Source organism: Pezoporus occidentalis, unplaced genomic scaffold, assembly GCF_034315485.1.
Source record: "Pezoporus occidentalis ecotype Australia unplaced genomic scaffold, CSIRO_AGI_Poc_V1 ctg48, whole genome shotgun sequence".
NCBI classification, from domain to species: domain Eukaryota; kingdom Metazoa; phylum Chordata; class Aves; order Psittaciformes; family Psittacidae; genus Pezoporus; species Pezoporus occidentalis.
Genome location: NW_026915813.1, coordinates 5,938,094 through 5,960,080, shown reverse-complemented (window position 1 = coordinate 5,960,080; position 21,987 = coordinate 5,938,094). Strand labels below are relative to the sequence as shown.

Below are 21,987 nucleotides of genomic sequence, written 5' to 3'. Positions count from 1 at the left end.
ATTTTCTTTTCAAATGCAGAACATTCAGATAATACCAAGGAATGATTTTTTTTTTTTTGTAGTAATAAGTGCCTGCGAAGTTTCAGATATTAGTATAGTAAAAATCTTGGCTTCATAAGGGAGTTGAAATAATTTTAACATTTGTGCAGTGATAAAAGTTTGTTCAAAACTGTAGAAGCTGACAGATACTTTCTGTGACCTTTCAAATTAAGCTGTATCTGCAAAATACATTGAATTAGGAGTTAAAACTCCTATATCACTTACACAATTAATTAAGCATTTTAATGACATGGTTACATCAGATTTCTCCTTACAATGTCATAGTCTGGAAACTTAAGGCTTAAAAATCTGTGCTCTGAGTTTTTCACCAGCTTTACTTGGGATTCGTAGCCAGGGCTTTGCTTTAGTGCCAGTAATCAGTGGTAACTTTCAATGCTGTGTCTTTGGTGTGTTTTTAGGATCTTGTTTTGTTTCTTTTGGTAGGTGTTGGGCACTGCTAAAGTATTTGAAAATGGGTAGGCTGAAGAAGACAACTGTGCTAAACAGTATGGTACTGTCTGATGAGCAAATGTTACACCCTGAGCAGCTGTAACCTACTGGAACACTGTGGCAAAGTATCTTTAGCTCTATAACCTTTCATGTGACAGGAACTGGTAGAATATTTAATGAAATATACATGCTGTTTATATTCCTCTTTCCAATTAAAATACAGATTTTCAAATTTTGAAAAATACTGTTAGAAAAAGTAGAAATGTGTTGCATGGGTTTTGGTTTGGTTTGTTAGGTTTTGTGGTTTGTTTTTTTTTCTTCTTTTTTGGGGGGGGGATTGCGGTTTTTGTTTTTTTCAGTTTTCAAACAAGGCTTTCAAACAAGTTAAGTGTATCTTCATGCCTGTGTATCTGTTTTAAACGGTAGTTTGTGGTAAATGTAATGTCTTCATTTTTCTCCACAGAGACCTCAAGAACAACCTTATTAGTACGATAGATCCAGGAGCTTTTCTGGGGCTTTCATCTCTGAAAAGACTGTAAGTAGTGACAAAACAACCCCTGAGAAGTAGAGTACGTCTTAGGTTCTGGAAATTTAGATTAGCTAAGCTATTAAATATTAAAAGTTGAATATGTATTTGCTGTCTATATACATATATTTATGTATGGAACAAAGTCTGCTTTCAGTCTTATGACTGACGAACATCCACTGCTTATGGCTTGGCAGTCTCATTTGTTCTTATGGACAGTCTTTTGTTTTATTCCTCTGTTGTTGTTTCTGTGACTTGAAACATCACTGGGTGAACACTCATTCAGAGCTTTGGTGCCAGTCAAGTCTTGCTTTGTTAAATGTTAAACTCCTTATGATTTTTTTTTCCCCTCAAAAGGTTATGGTGGAACACATTGTCCCTTGCTATTAATACTACATTGAGTTATAGCACTGTTAATGCTGCTTTATTGAATGTTGTGCCAGTATTCCCCTTAACACATTTTTTGTGTTTAAGGTTTTATACCTTCATTGTAAAAATTCTGTCCCAGATGAAACATGAAAAACAAGATATTGGCACGATGGCCTCCCTTCATCTAGTCTCCTCCTTTCACTCTTCAGATTCTCAGAATATCTGGAACAGCTTTTAAGTCTTAGTGATTTTGCTGCTTTACTCCTCCTCTGCTTCCTCTAGTCAGCATACAGCTTTCCTTCTTAAGTTTTTGTAGTATATATGTTCATTTGTCACTGATTAGATGATTTGCCTCACTTAAAAGGAAATTTTATTGGTAATTGCACTTCTGGAAACCTGAAAAGTAGAGGTGAAGGACCAATTCTGGACCATTACTGCTTGCAAGCTTCATTTTTATTCCTTTAAAATGTTCTTGTCAATTTGATTTAAGACCTACATTGTAAAATATGTAATATTTAAATATTTGTGTAAATGTAAATATAGAAGTGCCGTGGTTTAAACCCTAGCCAGACAGCTTGTTCACTCACTCCCAGTGAGTGGTGCTGGGCTGAGAGCAATCGAGGCCCTCCCCGGGGCTCTCCCCTTCCCCGCTCCCGGAGGAACGGGAAGGAGGATCGAAAGAGTGCAACTCCCACGGGTTGAGACAAGAACAGTCCAGCAACCAATGTACAACACAAATCACCACTGCTACCACCAACTACAACAATGATAAGAGAAAATAACAAGGGAAGAGAATACAATACCACCCGCCAAGAACTCCCAGTTACCCCCCACCCCGGGCATGACGTGCTATGGTATGGAATATCTCTTTGGCTAGCCTGGGTCAGGCGTCCCGTCTCTGCTTCCTCATGGCTTCCCTCCTCCCTGGGAGAGCATGAGCCTCACAAAGTCCTTGGTCAGCATAAACATCACTTAGCAACAACCGAAAACATCGGTATCACCAGCACTGTTCCCAGGCTGGAAGTCAAAACACAGCACTGCACCAGCTACCACGAAGGAGAAACGTAACTGCTATTGCTGAACCCAGGACAAGAAGTGGTCCTACTTATGTACAACGAATGTACCATTATAGGGGTCTCTGGCATGTTAAATTAAGTGATGTAGCACATGTAATGAATATACTGTACAAATACGAGAATTTACTTCTAGTGATGTAAGCCAAACCTGTTCTAAGGGGATTTACTGGTCAGACAAGGCTCATTTAACCATGTATGCACAAACCGTTACTGCTGTAGAAATGGAATAAGGACTCTGTGCCTGAGTACACCCATACAGCTGTACCATTTGGATTTTGCAGAAAAAGATTAAATGTAAATCCAGTTCAGTCTGTTAAGTATTTCAACTAAAATTCATGATTCTGTTTGCAGACTATGTCAGTGGAAAGAAAATGATTTTTCAGTTTTTTTTTTTTGCTTCTTCCTATTTACAGAGACTTAACTAATAACAGAATAGGGTGCCTGAATGCAGACGTATTTAGAGGACTTGTAAATCTAATTAGATTGTAAGTATATTTTGATGTATATAACTTCTTTAGTCTTATATACATTAACAATCTTTGTTTCAATGGGAGTAGTTAGTTTTAAGCATGTGCTTGAAGGACAAGCTGTATGACCATGAGGGTGTGTAGCAGGGGCAACCCAAACCATGCTACTCAGTGCTTTGTGTGCTTTGCAGACGTTTCCCAGCTTCTTAGAAGGTGTAGCAGGGCAAAGGGGTGGGACTAGCAGGCTGTACAAAGTATTTTCCTTACAAAAATATTTCAGGGTTACAGAATCTTTTAAAATCCACACCTTGTACCATGGCATCAGTGCGGTTGTGTTTTGCTGGCTCTCTTGCATGGTTTGTAGTTCTTCATTTACGTTAAGGAGAGAACATGTAAGATTACAGAATGTTTTTTGCCCTGGTTGTTAGTGTTTTAGGCAATGTTCTCACTGATAACAGAGAAAGTGGGATGTATAATATTTTTAAAAAACATTCTGCTAGCTCGAACATGCTTCTTAGTAGCATGTTAACGGCAACATAAGTTCACTGTGAACAACAAAGTTAATTTTAAACTTCTTGAAATGTATGCTCAACATGTGCTAGTTGTTGCTTTAAATAAAAATAAAGTATTTGTTTTCAGTCCTTGTTCCAAATCTTGAAATTCTTCAGCTAAAAAAAGTACTGGGGAACATATAATTTTGGGATTTTGGTAGGCTATCAGACCTCATTATTGTTGTTAGGGTCTTGTAACAGTGTTGTAATAGTATCTTGTGAGTTTTAAAATAATGTTATCTTGAAGAGGGGTTTTTTAATTTCAAATGTCAGCTGCTTGAGCATGAGTTCGAATCATGATGCTTTTGCTTCATAGGAATCTTTCTGGAAATCTGTTTTCTACGCTTACACAGGGAACGTTTGATCATCTTGCTTCACTAAAGTCTCTGTAAGTACTTATATCTACCGCATCTAATCTTAATTTACATCATCATTTGTGTTCTTAACAAAAAACATTTCACATGCTTGTACTACATTTCTGCATTTTTACTTTTAAGCCTCTTAACAGTGGTTTCTTTATCTGAATAAGCACATAAGAAATGTATGTACAGATATTTGTGTGTTTATATAACTTCCTTCAAAAGTTGCTCTATATTTGGTAACTTAGTTCTGAGAGGACAAAGCTGTAACTGCATCTGGGCTTCCAAAAGCTTTATTCTGTATGCGTCATTTATTACTTTATATTTAATAAATACAGTGTTCCACACCGTTTTTTTGACAAAGGAAACAAATACTTTTAAGAAAGATCTTAATCCTTTAGAACAGTATAATTTTGCTGCACATAACGGTGTGTACATCTCAACCTTATGTTACTTTTCTCTCATTTAATTTCATGAGAGTTGTAGTCTTCTGTAAGGAAGACAGTAAATGAAAAAAGTTACCAGTGCTGATGATTAGCTTGCATTTTTCCCTGATACTCATGGCAGTTGGCTCACTGTACTGGGACTTTGTCAAGACCTCTGACTTTTGGCTTTGACACTGAGTTTCTTGTTTATAAAGGCAAATATTTCTTTCCCTCCTTCAGCTTCTTTTAATTGTTCATAAGTTGTTATTCCTGGTGTTTTATTAGTGTACAGAAGGGTTGCTGTCTAAGAACATCACAGGTCTGACAAGAGCCGGGGTATAACTGTTGCTGTTAAAAATGTGTGTCTGGAGGAATTCCTGTGAACAAAGACCAAATGGAATTTCACAGGAATGTTGATTTAGTTTTTGAAGTGTTCTGTCTGTGATGTTGTGTTATCCTCTAGATATTTGCAAAAAAAGAAAAATTATGTTTTCACTAGAAATAAAAAACAGCATAGACAAAGCCATATGGTTTGATAACTTTTTAACTGTTTCTAAACAGAGAAAATATTTATACTCTCTTTTTTTACTTTAGCTGACTGCATCAGACACCTGTAGGGATATTTGGTGTTTTTTTTTTAGTAGAAAGTATTAAATTGCACAGAGAAGACGTTTTAAGAATCAGTGAAAAAGACTTATGATTTTTGTATGAAGCAGAATAAAACTATCATTAAAATCATGTGAATAGTGGTTCTGAAAAGAGAAATATGTGAAAGACTATTTTTGTTGATTTTATTATTAAAGCATTTGATTGCTAAAATGAAGTAATGAAATGTGTTCTTAGGTTATGTTGATGCATATTCAAGCAATTCCTTGTTAGTGCTCAATTAAATACTTGAACTTACTCCATGAAAGAAATTACTAGAAAACCTTTCATGCACAGATGTTGCTCTTATTTATGGAGAAGATTCCTTTTCTTGGGGAGTGTGTACTTTTGTTCTTAGACCACAGTTTGCAGAAGTATATATGTACGTAGCGCTAGGCTATTCTGGGGTCAGACTGCTGGACTCTGTATAGGTGACATATGCATTGCACAGCTGTTGATGTCAAGCTTTCAGACCTCTGAGTGTTGCATTTTGTCACTGTGAGCACTTATTTTGTGTTGCAGAGAATTTCAGACTGATTATCTTCTTTGTGATTGCAACATACTGTGGATGCATCAGTGGTTAAAGGAAAGAAATATAACTGTACGTGAAACTAAATGTGCATATCCCAAGTCACTTCAGTCACAGACAGTGACTGGTGTTAAGCAGGAGCTTCTAACCTGCGGTAAGCACTCCAGACAATGGATACTTGTTTTCTAACATATTCCATATTCTGTTAATATTGGTGAACAAACTTTGTTTCCCTGAAATGCAGCACTTACATGATAGTGGTAATCGGTAATTGTGGATGTTAGTTTGTAGAACCTAAGGATGGGTAGCACTTTGTGGAGATAAACTCCTTTTTCCTGGTAATCCATGTTTTTCAGGGTTTTTTACCCAAACTTCACAAGAGGAGTTGGAAATTGAAAATTTTGTTCCAAAGCCTAGCTATCCATCTTAAGATGTGTAAATTATTCCAAGCCCAAATTTCTGAAGTTTAAAAGTCTTGTTTTTATGACTTGGTTTTCTACATGATGATTCTGTTGTTGATTAGCCTTTTTGTTTTGATGAAACAATGACCAACTTGCTGAACTTCTTTAGAGTTACTCTGTCAAAAGAATAAAGCATGTATTTGTGACTTTGAAATCTTAATAGTGAGAAATCACAAAGAAATAAAATGCATACATATATTTTTCATTCAAGTTTATATTCTTTATCTTTTGGATGTGGGGTAGCAAAAGATTTTTTGAAGTGTATTACATTAAAGGAATATATGTTTTGATGAAGAATATGATGAGAATTTGTGTTTTTCAATATCCAGTGTGTGAAGGGATAGCTTTTATATAAATCTTGCACTCAGTGTATTTTTCTCCTCTTTTGAAAATTATGTATATGACAGATTCTTGCTATTAACTGTTCATTTTATTTCTTGAATTCTAGAACCACCACTTGAATTACCATCTTTCTATATGACTCCATCTCACCGTCAGGTTGTGTTTGAAGGAGATAGCCTACCCTTCCAGTGTATGGCTTCATATATTGATCAAGACATGCAAGTCTTGTGGTATCAGGATGGAAAGATAGTGGAAACTGATGAGTCCCAGGGTATTTTTGTTGAAAAAAACATGATTCATAACTGCTCACTGATTGCAAGGTGAATCCATAAAGAGAAAATGTATTTCACACCTTTTCTGCTCTGGTTTAGTGACTCTTTTCATAACCAGTAAGGCCCTCTTATATCTTTGCTGGGTGAACATATGTAGACAGAAATATCCCAATTAGGGAAGTGGTCTTTTAACTTCACACATCTCTTAAATTGCCTGGATTTTGTCACCTCTGCTAACTACCAAGTTAGAAGAGGGAGGTCTAGCGATCTGATTAGTCAAACCCACCTGCTTACAACGGGATTAGCTAGAACAAGTTACCCAGGAGACTTGCAGGAGAACATTGAAATTATGAAAGAAAGGTATCCAAGTGAACTGCTCCTGGATTTTTTCCTGTTCATTTTGTACACACCACAGCTGGTAATATTGAATATCTCCAGCAGATATCTGTAAGTATAATTTATTTTGCCTGCAGCAGATTTTTGACTCATTCGGCATTTACAAAGTGTTATATATCCTGTAGTTGTATTAGTAAGTTAGGACTTCTAAACTTTATCACAAATTATGCATTTGGGAAGTTATTTTAGTTTGGCCTCTCTGGAACAACTAGAAAAAATTTGTGTTGGAGAGCAATAATAATAACACTTGGGGAATTCGGACTTCTTTCTGAAGTCAGGGAACTTTTTCACATGGCTGTGCTTTTCCTTTCCTACCTTGGCAAAAAAAGCTGGAAGTATAATTATTTCTCTGTGAATTACAGTACATGGATTCATAGATAGCTCTGATTTTGTAAGATTGCTCACAGTTGTATATAATTGGTTATTTCTTCCACTGTCTTTCTGTACTTTATTCATCTTTTGGTAAGAGTTTATATAAATTTTATTGCAAGACTTTTGGGTTTTATTTGTTTATTTTATCTTCCCAGTGCACTGACAATCTCAAACATTCAGGCTGGCTCCACAGGAAACTGGGGTTGCCATGTACAAACCAGACGTGGCAATAACACAAGGACAGTAGACATTGTGGTGCTAGAAAGTTCTGCGCAGTACTGTCCTCCAGAGAGGGTTGTGAACAATAAAGGGGATTTCAGGTTTGTAACCTTTTTTTTTTTCTTTTTTTTTTTTTTTAACTAAGGTATTAGTATTATGCTTTAAAGGAACCTATGTGGATATTGTAAATGATGTGTAATAGATTATTAACTGTACTAAATTAGTATGTGTTGGAAGAAGTGCCCAGAACTACACAATGGAATGTTAGACTTTGAGCCTGTTAGTTCACATCTTTGGAAGAGATGGAAAGTAAGTGACAATATTTGAAATATATGAAGGAATATATGAATTTGAACATATATGAATGAAATATATGACCTGTAAACTAGAGTTGGACTGTGTACTGACTGGGCCTTTCCATCAGATTATCATTCTGTTTTTAAAACCCTCCTGCTCCTGTATGACACAATCACTATATAAGAAATAAGTTCTATATATATTTTCATAAAAATTATGTGTATGTATATCTATATATACACACAAATAAATATACACAAGATATTCTCCACACACACACCTTATGAGTATTAGAATAAATAAGGTGAATGGTGCTTGTTTTAATAATTGTTGAGACTGTAGTGGTAGCTCTGATGTTCCATTATGTTTATCTTTTGTTCTTACCTCTTCACCTGTTTTCCCTTTTCTGATCTTACTGCTGCTGGTCACTCTAACAACACGTTACTCCTGGAGGTGCCAGCTGTAACAGATAGCTTCTGTATAGATTCTCTATCTGTAAGGTAATTCCCTTTATAACTACTCTGTGTTTTACCTCCCTGCAATAGCTCCTACTGAGAATTAGTGTATGTCATAACATATGTTTTCACTACGGTCTATAGGATTTCTTAATGTTGTAATAACTGCTTTTACACACTTATTTATTTTCACTTTCCTTATGCTGCTTGACTATGTTAATCTTCTGCTTGATCTTCTGTTTACAGTTACACACTTTTCTTCCGTTCCCTGTGTACATTAGAGTTCTTTAAAGTTGCCTTATTTCTATACAGCTAATCTAAGAGCATAAATGTTTTATCTCAAGAAATTAAAAGTAAGTTAAAGCGCGTTGCTGATACATAGTTTTTGGGGGAGAGAAGGCAAGCTTTCAGGTACAGAAGGCCTTCTCCAGTTGTAGCAAGAATTCAGGTAAAGTCTTGAGAGAGAGCATTTGTTCCGAGTTCATCTTTTTTATGTTTATCAGTTGGACAATTTGGGAAGGGTAGCTGAGTATGTGGAACTATTAGTAAGGGAAGTAGTGTTAAGGTAACCTGCTCCACAGAGGCAATTTGGAGCTACCGAAGAACTTCCCTTTCACACTGTAAGGAATTATTTGTATAAAAAACTTTGTGCATATCCTCTTTTTACACTGTGGTGGTTTCAATTGCAGGGATGAACATTATCTTAGAAAATGAAAACTTCCTGTGTAAGATAAAAAGGTGAAGAAAGTCAAACAGATGCATGCTGTATTCATCAAAGAGCACATCTATTTAAATCACTTATGCTTTTTTTTTTTTATGATACAAGTGTGAATCGCTCTTCTTTGATTTGCCATTAGAGGTGAAAACAGATGGTGAAGGCTTATTTCAAAGTGTTTTCCATTAAATTAACCTATGCTGTTCAGTGACTGTTCAGTGTAATAGGATTTAGCCCCTCTGGAATTCAGTAGAAAGAAATAAGGTTTCAGGAAATGTTCAGTGTATCAAAAAGTTCACTGTGTCTGGGTTTACTGTAACAGACTTCCATTTGTAGTTTAGGTAGTGTAATAATAAAGAGTAATTTTTCACCTTGGAGACCATATGGAAATAAGGCTTTGACTAGTGAGAAAATGGTTCTGAGCAGATGGTTGTAAATGATCCTAGGTTAATTTGATTTTATAGCTTTTTAGTTGGAACTGGTTAGTCATTTTAGCTTGGAATCTGTTTCAAAACTGACATCTAGATTTTTATCCCTTCAGAGATGGTATAGCAAAGTGTGGCAAAGGTGGATGTTTGTCTTCAATGTCTTCGGCAGTAATAGTAGGTTAGCATGAATTTACAAAGATTAGGCAAAAACTGTCTTCATCATGGAACCAATTTTTAAAAAAAAGTGTTCTTTTAAGTCTTACTCAGATAATATCCCTGATATTACAATCCATGATTAAATTGAAAATACAGCTTGCATGTTAAAATGTAACTTAATGCTTCTATTTCAGTAAATCCTCCAACTACTGTGTTTAGAATAATTTTGTGATGGTAGGTGATAGAAAACTTTCTTAAATATAAGACTTATCCTTTCGAAAATTATTACTCACTGGAGGTAATTAATCCTAGAACTGTAATTGTCATGCTGAATTTAGAGAATTGCTAAAGTATAATAAGAAAAAATATTAGACTACCTGTAAGCTAATGAAATGATGACATAAAAACTCATTGTGACTGAAAGGATTGTTAATTTAAATAAATGAATGTTTACAAAACAGAATGAATATGCATGAAGAAAAGGGTTCTTTTATAATCTCATGGTCTGGCTTTTTTTTTTTTTTCCCCCTGAAATGAAATTTCAGTACTTAAATGTAAATAAACTGCCTTTTTCTGCACAGCTGTCTACTCCTATGTACATGTAATAAATTTTGAGCACCTAATTATAAATGGCAGTGAAATAACAGTGTTAATACAGTCCAAATTTGCACTTCTCCTAGCAGTTACGTAAACTGTGAAAGACATTCTAGCTTAAGCTCATAAGAAATTAAGAATACAGCCAAACTGAAGTAGCCTTTGTTTGAATAATGAGAATTTCACATCATTAGTCACCTTTTTGAGCCCTGCTGGAGGGATGTCCTCTCTGGCTTCATGGAAAGTGGAGAGTTCCTCATCAGCTCATTTCATACAAGTATTGGGAGGAAACAGTTCATGGCTGGGAATGACTTAAGTTAACGTTCACTTAGCAAAAATAAAGAATAAGAGAAGTGTGAATGTAGGTGCAGCTGGAATCAGTTCCTCTGTCTCATTCACCACTGGGCTGCAGATAAACTTGTAACTCCATAAGGTGTATTGTGAATGGGAGAGGAGAGAAGGTAAGGGACACTTCCCCACAAAGCACTTCTCTTGGTGACATTGCGTATGTTGTTTTTGTGATGTGAGATTATAGCAGAAAGATGGGAGTTTTAAATTTTCCACCTTTTAGATCTGGTTTAATGGGAAGCTTTCTAAAACATAGGACAAATATATGAGTTTTATTAGTTAAATCTTTCTGTAGATATCTTTTATAAATGTAGTACAGACTGTGACTGGCATTGCTAATATACTTTTGAGAAGATTGTGGTAAAAGATAAAATTCTGTGTAGAGAGATAAATGAAAAGTAAATGCAGTAGGAATAAAAGGACAGTAACAGAAGAGGAAGAGGTGGATTTAAAAATAGGGAAAGTGGTAGGAAGAGCAGGGAGAGAAGGCAGATAATATTGTGATACCCTAATAACCTTGTGGAAAATGGAGCTAACTTGCTCAGTTTCTGTTTTGGCAATATTACTTAGATTTTAATTTCCTGAGATGGAACATTCTTCTAGGCAGTTACTCCATCCTTCTGGAAACAGAGATATTACTTTCTCTTTTTTTTCTTTCAAATGTAGCTATATTTGGGCCATGTCTTAATACGTCATAATAGTGACTAAATGGCCACTTAGTGAAATGCAGTCCAGATACAAAAAGCAAACTTTAAATCACAGTCTAATCTAATGGAATTTTTTGTTTGACCATTTCAATTTTTGGAGACAACTGCCTTGTACAAAGCCCTTTGAAAGACTTAAAACTGAGAAAAAGTATGTTAGCTCTTAAGGCTGTTCAAGGAACTTGACTTAATTAGGGTACAGAAAGTCTGGTACAGTCAATTGAAGCTCTGTTTTGCTGTCAGTTTTAGTTTAACCTTGTATGTTGGGTTGTTGTATTTGAGATGCTTAGCATTCTGCAATTTAGGTATGTATGCTTTTTTGCTTTAAACTTTGTTACTCTACTGAACGATAAACTACTGCTTATCCATATGCTAACAAGGGAGAGTGCCAGAAGCAGGGGCAGGCAGACTGGCTGCCACTCCTTCCAGAATGGCATTGCTTGTCCCTGTCTTTCTCTGTTTTCGGCACTGAAGCTTGATTCAGGCATGGTTGCCTTCTATTCCTAAGTTTCCTTTAAATCATTTCTGATCTAATGAATGAACAGTGCACTAAAGCTGGATTGCAACTTGATTTTCTGTATTTATTCTTTAATTAATTTTTATCTCTGCATGTATTAATACTGATAAAATATGTGGTAAAATTACAGAGGAGAAAGTTGAGAGACTTAGAAGTTTTCTTAAAAAGCGCTTAGTTCCACATGCCTCCCGTGAAAGGAATTCTCTTCTGCTCTTTACTCTGTCGTTTGAAAGTTACGTTGATTCACGTGAACAGGACAAGTAGAATGCTTGCAGGGCTTTTACTATGTGTTTAACTGGTTTTATAGTGTTAATACGTAATTTTTCATGAAGTAGGCAAGTTTTCTTATAAAAAGGTGAGCTATTTTCAGTAATTCTATAAGCACCTTCTCTCCACCTGCAACCTCATAAAATAATTTTAAAAAGCATGCTAGCATTAGAACTGTTTTGTTAATAGTACACAAATATGAACAGCTTGAAAATACTGAACATGAGCCAAGGCGGCCCTTTAAATACTTAGGGATGCTTAGTTTTGAGTGTCTCATTATTTTCTTTATTTCACGTTGTGGTGCTTAATCCCTTTATTTACTTGTCATGTAAATTTGTCTAATTTTTTTTTTTTTTTTGCTTTTGCCTCCCCAGGTGGCCTAGAACATTGGCAGGCATCACAGCATACCTGCTGTGCACACGGTATTCTGCTGGCAGTGGGATATATCCTGGCAACTCACAAGATGAGAGAAGAGCCTGGCGCAGATGTGATAGGGGAGGGTACTGGGCCGAAGAGGACTACTCCAGGTGCCAGTATGCAAATGATGTGACTCGAGTTCTTTATATGTTCAATCAGGTAATTTTTGCATTTCTAGAAGATCAGATTCTTTAACGAAAATAAAAACTGTGAAGTCTGTTTCTCAGAGGTTTTTGTAAGCTGGTAATGCTGGTGGTGTGGGTGAATTCTGATGAACACATGCCTCTGAATACAACACTAGAATTTGTAGGGTTATGTTAGGAGCTGGGTTTAATACCTGTTTTGAGTGCCCCCAGATTGAAAGTGCAAAGGAAATTTTATGCTTTGGTGTACTTGTGTAAAGCATGGCAGAATGGTACTTGTCATGATTGGTTTTGTCAACTGCGTGCCCTGTCCTGGCCACATGCTATAAAGAAATAAGGCAGGCTGAAGTTGTAAGGTAGAGCAGCTATTTCCATTATAACAACCGAGAGTAGTCAAACTCTGCCTCTGTTGCTGTAAACCTCTAATAGACTTGGTGTGGGCAATGGGAGTTAACTAGTGAAAGTAGTATTAAGTAGGTACTGTAATCTGGTAGTACTTACCAGGATACAAGAGGGTATTCTCAATTTTAAATGTAGGTATGAAACAAAATTTCTTGTCTCCAAATTCCTTTTGAGGCTTATGTCTAGTTAGCTCATACTTTCACAAATGCATTTCCACAATGATGTATCCAGCCTTGTACTATGGGTCCCATATTGTATAATACTCCACAAAGTTTTGAGCCTCTGGTTTAAGCTTGATGTTTTCCCCTGCATACTGTCAGATCACTAGCATCAGTGCAGCTGATGAAACTACAGAGATGTGAGGATGTTTTTTGGTATGGTGTGTCTTGTGGTTTTTTGGGTTTGGGTTTTTTGGGGTTTTGTTGTGCTTTGGGTTTTTTGTTTGTTTATTTGATTTAGTTTGTTTGGTTTTTACTAATACAGCTATGCCACTTGATGTTGGTAGCACTGCCCATGTTTAATGTAAGTTCTGGTGCTTGTCTGATCTCAGGGTAAGATTGCTGTGTGTGATCAGGGTGTGAGTTCACATACTTTTAGAGAAAACTTCACACTGTATCAGAAATGCCATATGCCGTGACTGAGACAATCTGGATACGAACTGATATTTGTGCTTGGATGTCTCTGATTTATACATGTAGTGAGGACTTGACATCTAGTGGCTTGGGCTATATCTCGTTTGAGGCAAAAGCATTGTACTGCATATTGTGTAGGTAGGTTGTTGCTGACTTGCTTCCTTTGTATTCTGTTACTTACTAATGCAGGCATAGCTTTTTATCTTCTTGCTCTGATTCCCTGAGGACCCATGAGCAGTGGTGTAAGGAAGATCAAAAGTATGGGAGAGAGGGGGAAGGGGAAAGGACTAATTGTTTTTGTCCAAGACAAATTTAGGGATTGACATAACTGTTCTCTGCTGCTTTACATTCCAGGCACTAGGGGTGCATGCTCTGACTTGGTGACAGGAAACATACTTGAGGGCTGAAATGGAGGGTGGTAGTGCAAAATGACTGATTAGCAGGTGGGAGATGATGCTGGGCATCCCTTTGTAGGAGACTGCAAGAGCTGAGTGTTTGCTTATTGAGAACTTTGCTGCTGCTGGTTTGCTTTTTCCTCACCTGGTAATTTTATCGGCAGGGCATATAACTAACTACTCCTGGCTATGTACCATAGAGTTGGAACTGTTCAAGAGCCTGTATTACTTCAGTCTGGCTTAACTGCTTTTGTTTAGCCAGCATTTATAAGGTTGTGAAAGAATGTTGCCAACTGAAAAAGTTTAAAAGGTGAGGGTCAGATCAATATCTTCAGAAACAGCTGAAGCATAATTTCCATATGTGAAGCAGTCATTAAAAATACATGCACACAGTGGTGCTACACTGAAATATAGATTTATTTTTTTATTTTTAAGGAAGAAGTGGCATGTTTCTGTTTTAGTTGTTTTTACTCACTAGACCCTTCCTCTTTTTACGTGTAGTATGCCTAGAATTTTCAACAGTATTCTGCAGAGAAATTTATTGTCTCTTTGAGACTAATAATAAATGTAGCAGTATTATAAGCTCCTTTAACACCTTTGAATACAAAGGTAGTTGAGCTGTTCTGAAAATTAGAACTCTGCCAAGTAATTTAAATGAAGTAGAGGTCTAAGTTTAAAATAGAGCGAAACCTTTGTAGCAGTTATGCAAGAACACTTACATTTCACTGTTCTTGTTTGTGTATCATACAAATAAAGTTTTAGGTGAAAATAAATTCATGTTTAAAAAAAAGTTCAAAGAAATTATACAGAATATCTGAATATGAAAGTTTACTTTGTTCAAAGTGTGTGTTATGACTTTGAACTTTGTTTACTCTTTATATCCATGACTTCTAGTGCTTTGGGGAAAAAAAAAATCTTTCATTAATTGCGTTCAGATCTACATACAAGTGCTAAGACCAGCAGGAACAAATACATAGTTGTGCTTATGTGGCACATTACAAATTTGGTAGGACAGACCAGATATCTGTACACCAGAAAACAGAGAGATGGAACAACTCTGGTTTGGGTTATCATGGATAAACAGCATCTGAACATGAGCTGATAACATTCACGCAGCTTTCGACTGTCCTATGTGAAATATCCCATTTTTGGTCCCTGCTGGCTCAGTCATGTTAATGTTGTACACTATTTAGTGAACAATTTTCCAGCATGCTGCTTGTTTCAGGAATGAAATAATGAGCTTTGTCATAGAGAGGATCTATCTTGTTTGTGGTGTGTTTGTATGTATGTATCCCAAATGCTTTCTGTAATTACAGAATCAAGAGTGAATGCTACCGCAATGGTGTGCTTGAATGTCTTTTGGTTTCTGTTGCTATAAAATGCTGTATTTTAGGAGCTTTGTGTTGTCTTGCCTAGGCTCAGGTAAAAAGGAAAATAAGCACATTTACAGTAATGGTTTTCCCCATTTCCTTTTCTTGGTGCAACACCTTTCTCCCTACTAGGGCAACAGGACAAAACCCAGTTTCTGGGTGCTGGTACAAGTGCTGATTTCCTGGCTTATAGGAAGTATTTTTGCCAACAGATGAGGTGGTAGTCCCTCGCTACTTAAAGCACTGTGATCCCTGTGGGAACTGCTGTCCTCTTCAGGGAAAATGCTCATTAATTACTGAATTGTTGCCTCTATCTTGCACTTAATTTTCACTTCTTCAAAATGGTTGTTTGTTCTCTATGTAGATGCCTCTCAACCTTACTAATGCAGTGGCAACAGCAAGACAGCTCTTGGCTTACACTGTTGAAGCAGCAAATTTTTCTGATAAGATGGATGTTATTTTTGTGGCTGAAATGATAGAGAAATTTGGAAGATTCGCTGAAAAATATAAAGAGGTAACTGGATAATTTGCCGTCACTTTAAAGACAATCAAAGTGTTTGTCCTTAAATATTCTGAGCAGTGAAACCTTCTCAACATTAGATGCAGGCACTGAGTTAGTGGATTATCAGATTCTATTCCATGTTTTTGTTTGTTTAGTAGGTCCCTGAAGTTGCTGACCCATGGTCACAGACTTCGCACTCGTGCTGAGGTGATCCAGCATTCACTGGACCTGTAATGTGAGTAACACCTCTGGTCAGCACTGGAGCAGGGAGATAGGTACAGTAAGTCTGTTTTTATTTAATATGGAGTGGGTCACACAGGTTTTCATTGGTGTGTTCTTATCTAATAAAAATACAAGTAATGAAAGCCTCAGAGATCCTCTCAATAATGAATAAAACAAGACTTATGTTCTCCCCCGCCACCACGGTAGGCTGGCTTTATTCAGTATTGAGCTGTATCTCTAAGGTTTTCAGTATTCCTCTATCTTGCAGGATATAAGACATTAAAATATAATCTTAGAGAACGCTCATTGTTGGGGAGAAAAATGCAAGTGGTTGTACCACTTGTGGGTAGGAACTCTCTGTTTCACTGCTGAACAGAGGTTATATTGATCTCACTGTACAGTGCATGTTGGGAAGTTTACCTCAATTTTAAATTTGTGCAAAAAAAAACAAAACAAAAGAACTCAAACCAAAATAACTAAAAAAACAAACAAACCAAAAAAGCCACAACCAAGCAAACAAAAAAACCCGCAGACAAAACCCAACCAAATTTTTCCTGTCTATCCCCAGCAAACCATAAATGCTGATTCCAAATTCTTTGCAGAACTCCTTGGAGAATTGTCAAGCCAAACTTCCTTTTTACAATCAGAGCTTGGATTTTTTGGTGTATTTTGGAATTATACAAGCAGTTAATTAAATGGCTGCTTTTGTACCCAGTTGAAAATAGAAATATGTTTTAGATTGTTGCATGATTTGTTACATTATAGGGATATTCTTGGCTGTGATTTGTTGGCTGTAGAGTGACACAATCTGGCATTACATAGCCATGTCTGAAGGTATATAGATGATACGAAAAAATTCTTAGGTAGTTTTGGTCTTAATTGATTTGATTTGAAGTCAACTTTTGCTTTGCTGTTATATCCAAGGAATATGAATATCATTTCATGTAATTTTTAGCATCTATAATAAGAGTTATTATTAGGGTATTGCTCTGCAAACTTTTTCTTATTATTGTATTCACATACCATGTTACTGTTCTTTAGTTTGTGTTACAGCATTTTAAGAGAAATACTGTAATTTATAAAAAGCTTAATTTACTAGCTTTTGCATGTTAGAAGCAGCAACTTGAAGACAAATGTTCAGAAAGTTCTCGGCAGATAGTCTTAAGTTAGAATAGAGTTGGCAAAAACACCTTGTCTGTACCTTGATAAACTGGGGAAGAAATGTGTAATATTTTTTTTAACAGTGTGAAACAACTTGAGTCCAGTGACTTCAGGATCTTAATACTGATACTTTATTGTAAACCCATCATTTGTTGATGTGTAAAACATGTTACCACTTTCTAAGTTGTTATATCATAATAAACATCTTCAATTAATTTAACTTTGATTTGTTCTTGAGAATTTAAAGGTCTACAACCTGCAAATGCTCTTTGAGGCTCTGTTAGCTGTTGAGAATGTTTACTGACTGTAGTCTCTGTCCTTACATGAGGCAGTTCCTAAAACAGTAAATATTTTTATATTTAGTTCTTGCCTTTATTTTTAAAGATGTTACAATTACAGCAGCTGACTGTATTCTGTCCTTACTAGTAATATTCTGAAAAGAAATTGATCTGGATGGCAAAGGAGTTGTCTTCCACACCCCACCCTGTTTCTCTTTTAGCAGAAAATTGTAGTCCCTAAATTTAGTCACTGTGAATTGCATTTCAGACAATTCAACTAGAAAATACATGCACCTTCTCTTTTGGTCCAGTATTTGCCACTGTTCCTTAAATGTCATGAAAATCCAGTGAAGGTCAGTGTTGTCATTGTAGGTACTCATTAATTTTGGTAGAGTTGTGGCCTAAATAAATTCCCTTTATAGTTTATATTTGTCTGTCATGCAGAAGACAGGGGAAGAATTGTGAGCATAAACTTACAACAACATAATTGGTGGCTTGAAAGCAGCTCTGGTGTCTACGGGTATTTGCTGTCTCATGTACAACCTGTGACCTAAAACAGGTCATGCAAAAATGAAGGCAAGTAAGGAAGCAGTAAAAGAAAAGGCAGACATAGCAAAAGGAGGAAAAGCGGAAGGATTGCATCCCCATCCTTGCCTGTATTACTCTTTTCTTATCTTCCCCCATACATGCAAACTGCTTTATTGTTGACTTATAGTTTATTTTTTATTTTAATTTTGTTTTAATAAATATAACGTCTAGAGTAGATTATAAGTAGTCCTTTTAAGTAATTATTACAGTAGAATGTGGAGCATTACACTCTTTACTTTTAATGAAATACCTTTATTTCTAATGCTTTTGTTTTCTAAGTGTAATATAAACAGACAAATTACATTGGCATAAAATTTTTCTTGAAAGAAGGTAAATGCTTGAGTCAAAAGAATTTCCATATCTCAATGTGACAAGCAGGTGATTGAAATAGGAACAACCAATTTCCTTTTGGTTTTTGTGCTGACAAGTCTCTTTGAATTTTCTGAGAATGATCCTACCTGATGAATGCTTTCAGAGATATAAAATAGTTTTATTTCTCTTCTCTGCTAGCTTGGTGATGTGATGGTGGACATAGCAAGTAACATTATGTTAGCTGATGAGCGTGTACTGTGGATGGCGCAAAGGGAAGCCAAGGCTTGCACTAGAATTGTACAGTGTCTACAGAAAATTGCTATGTATCGGCTTGCAAATGGAGCTCAAGTTTATTCTACTGTAAGTATAAATTTATTTATTTAGAAGACATTTGGCTGCCTCTTGAGTTTCAATAGCTTTTTATTTTTCTTAATAGATGTTGGCATTATCTGAAATGCCTACTATTTCTGTAGGGAGAAGAGAAATACTCTGAACAGATTTATCTCTGCCAGATAAACAGTTTTCTGGGTGTTTTTGTTTTGTGTTTTTTTTTTTATTTTGTTAAGGCAGAGAATCCCTTCTAAGATTATTATTATTATTCCTGTGATATGTAAAGTTATTTAACGTTTGTTTTTTTTTTTTTGTCATTACAGTATTCTCCAAATATTGCTCTTGAGGCTTACGTAATAAAGGCTGCTGGTTTCACTGGGATGACATGCACTGTATTTCAGAAAGTGGCTACATCAGATCGTACAGGACTCAATGATTATGGGAGAAGAGATCCAGATGGAAATCTGGATAAACAATTAAGCTTTAAGTGCAACATTTCAAATACACTGTCAAGTCTGGCTTTAAAGGTTGTATACTCGTTTCCCTACTGACTCTGGAAAAATATCTTAAATATGAGTCATTTGGAAAGCAAGCTTATATTATTTATTTTTAATGTTAAAGTAGCATTTTACATAATCCAGAATGACTGTGGCAAGAGATAATTGAAGTGTCAAAGGATAAGAAGGCTTGATTATAGAATATTTTTTAATGGATACAATTTCTAATGAGTAGGTGTGGCTTCCTTTATTAAAACTTACTAAGTTGAAAGATGCTTTCAGACCTTTTCATGAGTGCAGAAATTGAAATGCTCCCTAGGTCATAATAATATTTGGCTTTATTTTGCTGTGTATTCACCTTCATTACATATTAAACAAAATATTGCCAGTCTCCTTAAATATCTGAAATATTCTGCCCAGAGTGATTCTGTAATTAAGTATGAAGTAGAAAATGAAACTAAATGTTAATTTTATTTGAATGTGTGTGAGCGTATACACATACACATGTATATGTTTATGGCTGGGTATAGAATGGAAACGCTTCTCTAAAGGTAATTTTTCAGTTACATTCCCTAACATCTAACATACTGGCTTGCTTTTATCACTTAATTTGCTTGAATGTCACTGTAGGGTGTATACTTGAAATTATATTTATGTAATTCTGTGAAATTACATGCATGCTTCTCTACCCAAGTATAATTTATAAACAAGTTGTCAAAGCCTGTTTGTACACAGCATTTCATTTTGAATGGTACTAATGCACAGTTACAGCATTTCTCTTTGCTTGTCTTGGTTGCTGCTTTTAGTTGCCAGTAGTCTAATCCGGAAAACTGATAATACTTTACTGATGTTACAGAGAGTAAAGTTGAAGTTAATAAGTCAGGTAACTGCAGAATTTTAATTCAATTTCTTTTTCTTTCTTAAAAACTGGATTCAATAATTTTATTGTGGATTACTTGGCAGCATTGTCAGATAGGTTTGTCACAACACATAGTCTGCTAAATGCAGTTGGAGGAGTTGTTAATTTAATCTCTGCAAAGAATTTCACTTTCTCTTAAAATTTAAACTCTGTTTATTTTTAGAACACAGTTGTAGAGGCTTCTATCCAGTTGCCAGCTTCTCTCTTCGCCCAGAAGCAAAAAAGAGAAATCAGACCAGCAGATGAATCTGTCTACAAGCTTCAGCTTATTGCATTTCGCAATGGAAAGCTTTTTCCAGCAACAGGAAATTCCACAAATCTGGCTGACGATGGGAAACGTCGTACAGTTGTAACACCAGTTATTCTTACCAAGATAGGTTTGTCTTTTATTATTACTGTTTCATAATCTTTAAGAAGTAGGGAACATTTTTGACCTCTTTGTTTCAGCTAGTGAGGATCTTATAAAAGGTTTTTAGGATCTCGCGTGTTATGTGTTGAGAAATTTATGTGCAAATGCATTTTTTTTATAACAGATGGTTTAAACCTAGCCAGTCACCACGTTCCTATAAATGTGACACTGCGGCGCATTGCACATGGAGCAGATGCTGTGGCAGCTCAGTGGGACTTTGATCTACTTAACGGACAAGGGGGATGGAAATCTGATGGTTGTCGCATTCTTCTGTCCGATGAAAACATTACCACCATTCAGTGCTACTCCCTCAGCAACTATGCTGTTTTAATGGTATGACAGTTAGAATTACATGTCTCTTTCTGGAACTTAAAAATATTCAAAATGCAATTCTGGTTTTGTTTTGTTTTTTTCCTTGAATTAAAGGAAATGAGCGTTCCCATGTTTCATTTCACAAAATTGAGCATCAGAAATGTTCAGTTTTTGCTCTCATTGATACAAATGTTGATGTAAGATGAGGTTTAAATAGAAATCTGTTAAAATGCACTTAATTGCTGAATATACTAGGCACAAAAGAATTTTCTAATTAAAAGTACTGTATTATAGGAAGCCATTTTAATGAGCTACTTAATCAAATGGGCTTCTATGAACTTAAGTCTAATAATGACAGTTTAAAAATAAAGTTGAAAAAGTTTAACACAGAGAAGGTAGGTTTTTTTTTAAGTTGTTAGCTTTGTCTGTTGACAGGTGTTTTCCCAAGTATTTCTTTTTTTCTGTGATCTATAAGCAGAGATAGCTATTTCACTGCAAATTAGCTATTCATTCACTAGTGTAGAAGTCTGTTACCAGAAGACATCAATTGAAAAAGGAAAAAATCAATGTCGACAAAATGGTTAACCAGTTCTAAAATGTAGCAATAGTTAAAGGAGAAGAGAACAAGACACCTTTTTGTGCTTGTCAGTTATGAAGCAGGATTACTTCTCTCTCTGTTCCCAGAGCTCTTCATTTCAGAATTTGGCCGGGAAGCTTCCCTTTTTACAGATGGCGTCTGCTATCCTGCCATCAGTCATCACCACAGATGCTAAATGATAAAATGTGATACCTAAAAATGGTGGGCTAGCAGAAAGCTGACAGAAAAAGTAAGAGGTTTAGGAAATATTGTGAAGTGTTAATTTGGTATGGGGTTTGTTGTAGTTAATATGCTCTGTGTGGAATTAAATACATATTATCATGTAATCGTGTGTGGAAGAAAGAGGATTCCTTTATGATGATCAGTGCATTAGAAGCTACTTTTTTGTTTTGTAACCCAAGTTTTCAAAAATATTCCTTTTAGGGGAATTAAATATTAGAATGCCAAAAAGCTAAGCATAAATAAATTAAGTTGGGGCTGTTCAGCCTGGAGAAGAGAAGGCTGCGTGGAGAGCTCATAGC

The 21,987-nt window shown here is 35.8% G+C and overlaps 1 protein-coding gene across 1 annotated transcript in view; it reads left to right on the top strand.

Moving 5' to 3' along the window:
• ADGRA3 (adhesion G protein-coupled receptor A3) overlaps positions 1-21,987 on the top strand; it is a 57,374-nt gene that overhangs the window by 22,747 nt on the left and 12,640 nt on the right. The window contains exons 3-14 of the mRNA XM_062636482.1: positions 953-1,024; positions 2,874-2,945; positions 3,795-3,866; positions 5,430-5,590; positions 6,346-6,559; positions 7,435-7,599; positions 12,354-12,555; positions 15,703-15,852; positions 18,600-18,761; positions 19,055-19,258; positions 20,311-20,524; positions 20,681-20,889. Coding sequence (XP_062492466.1) covers positions 953-1,024; positions 2,874-2,945; positions 3,795-3,866; positions 5,430-5,590; positions 6,346-6,559; positions 7,435-7,599; positions 12,354-12,555; positions 15,703-15,852; positions 18,600-18,761; positions 19,055-19,258; positions 20,311-20,524; positions 20,681-20,889 — 1,897 coding nt within the window. The remainder of the gene's footprint in view (positions 1-952; positions 1,025-2,873; positions 2,946-3,794; positions 3,867-5,429; positions 5,591-6,345; positions 6,560-7,434; positions 7,600-12,353; positions 12,556-15,702; positions 15,853-18,599; positions 18,762-19,054; positions 19,259-20,310; positions 20,525-20,680; positions 20,890-21,987) is intronic.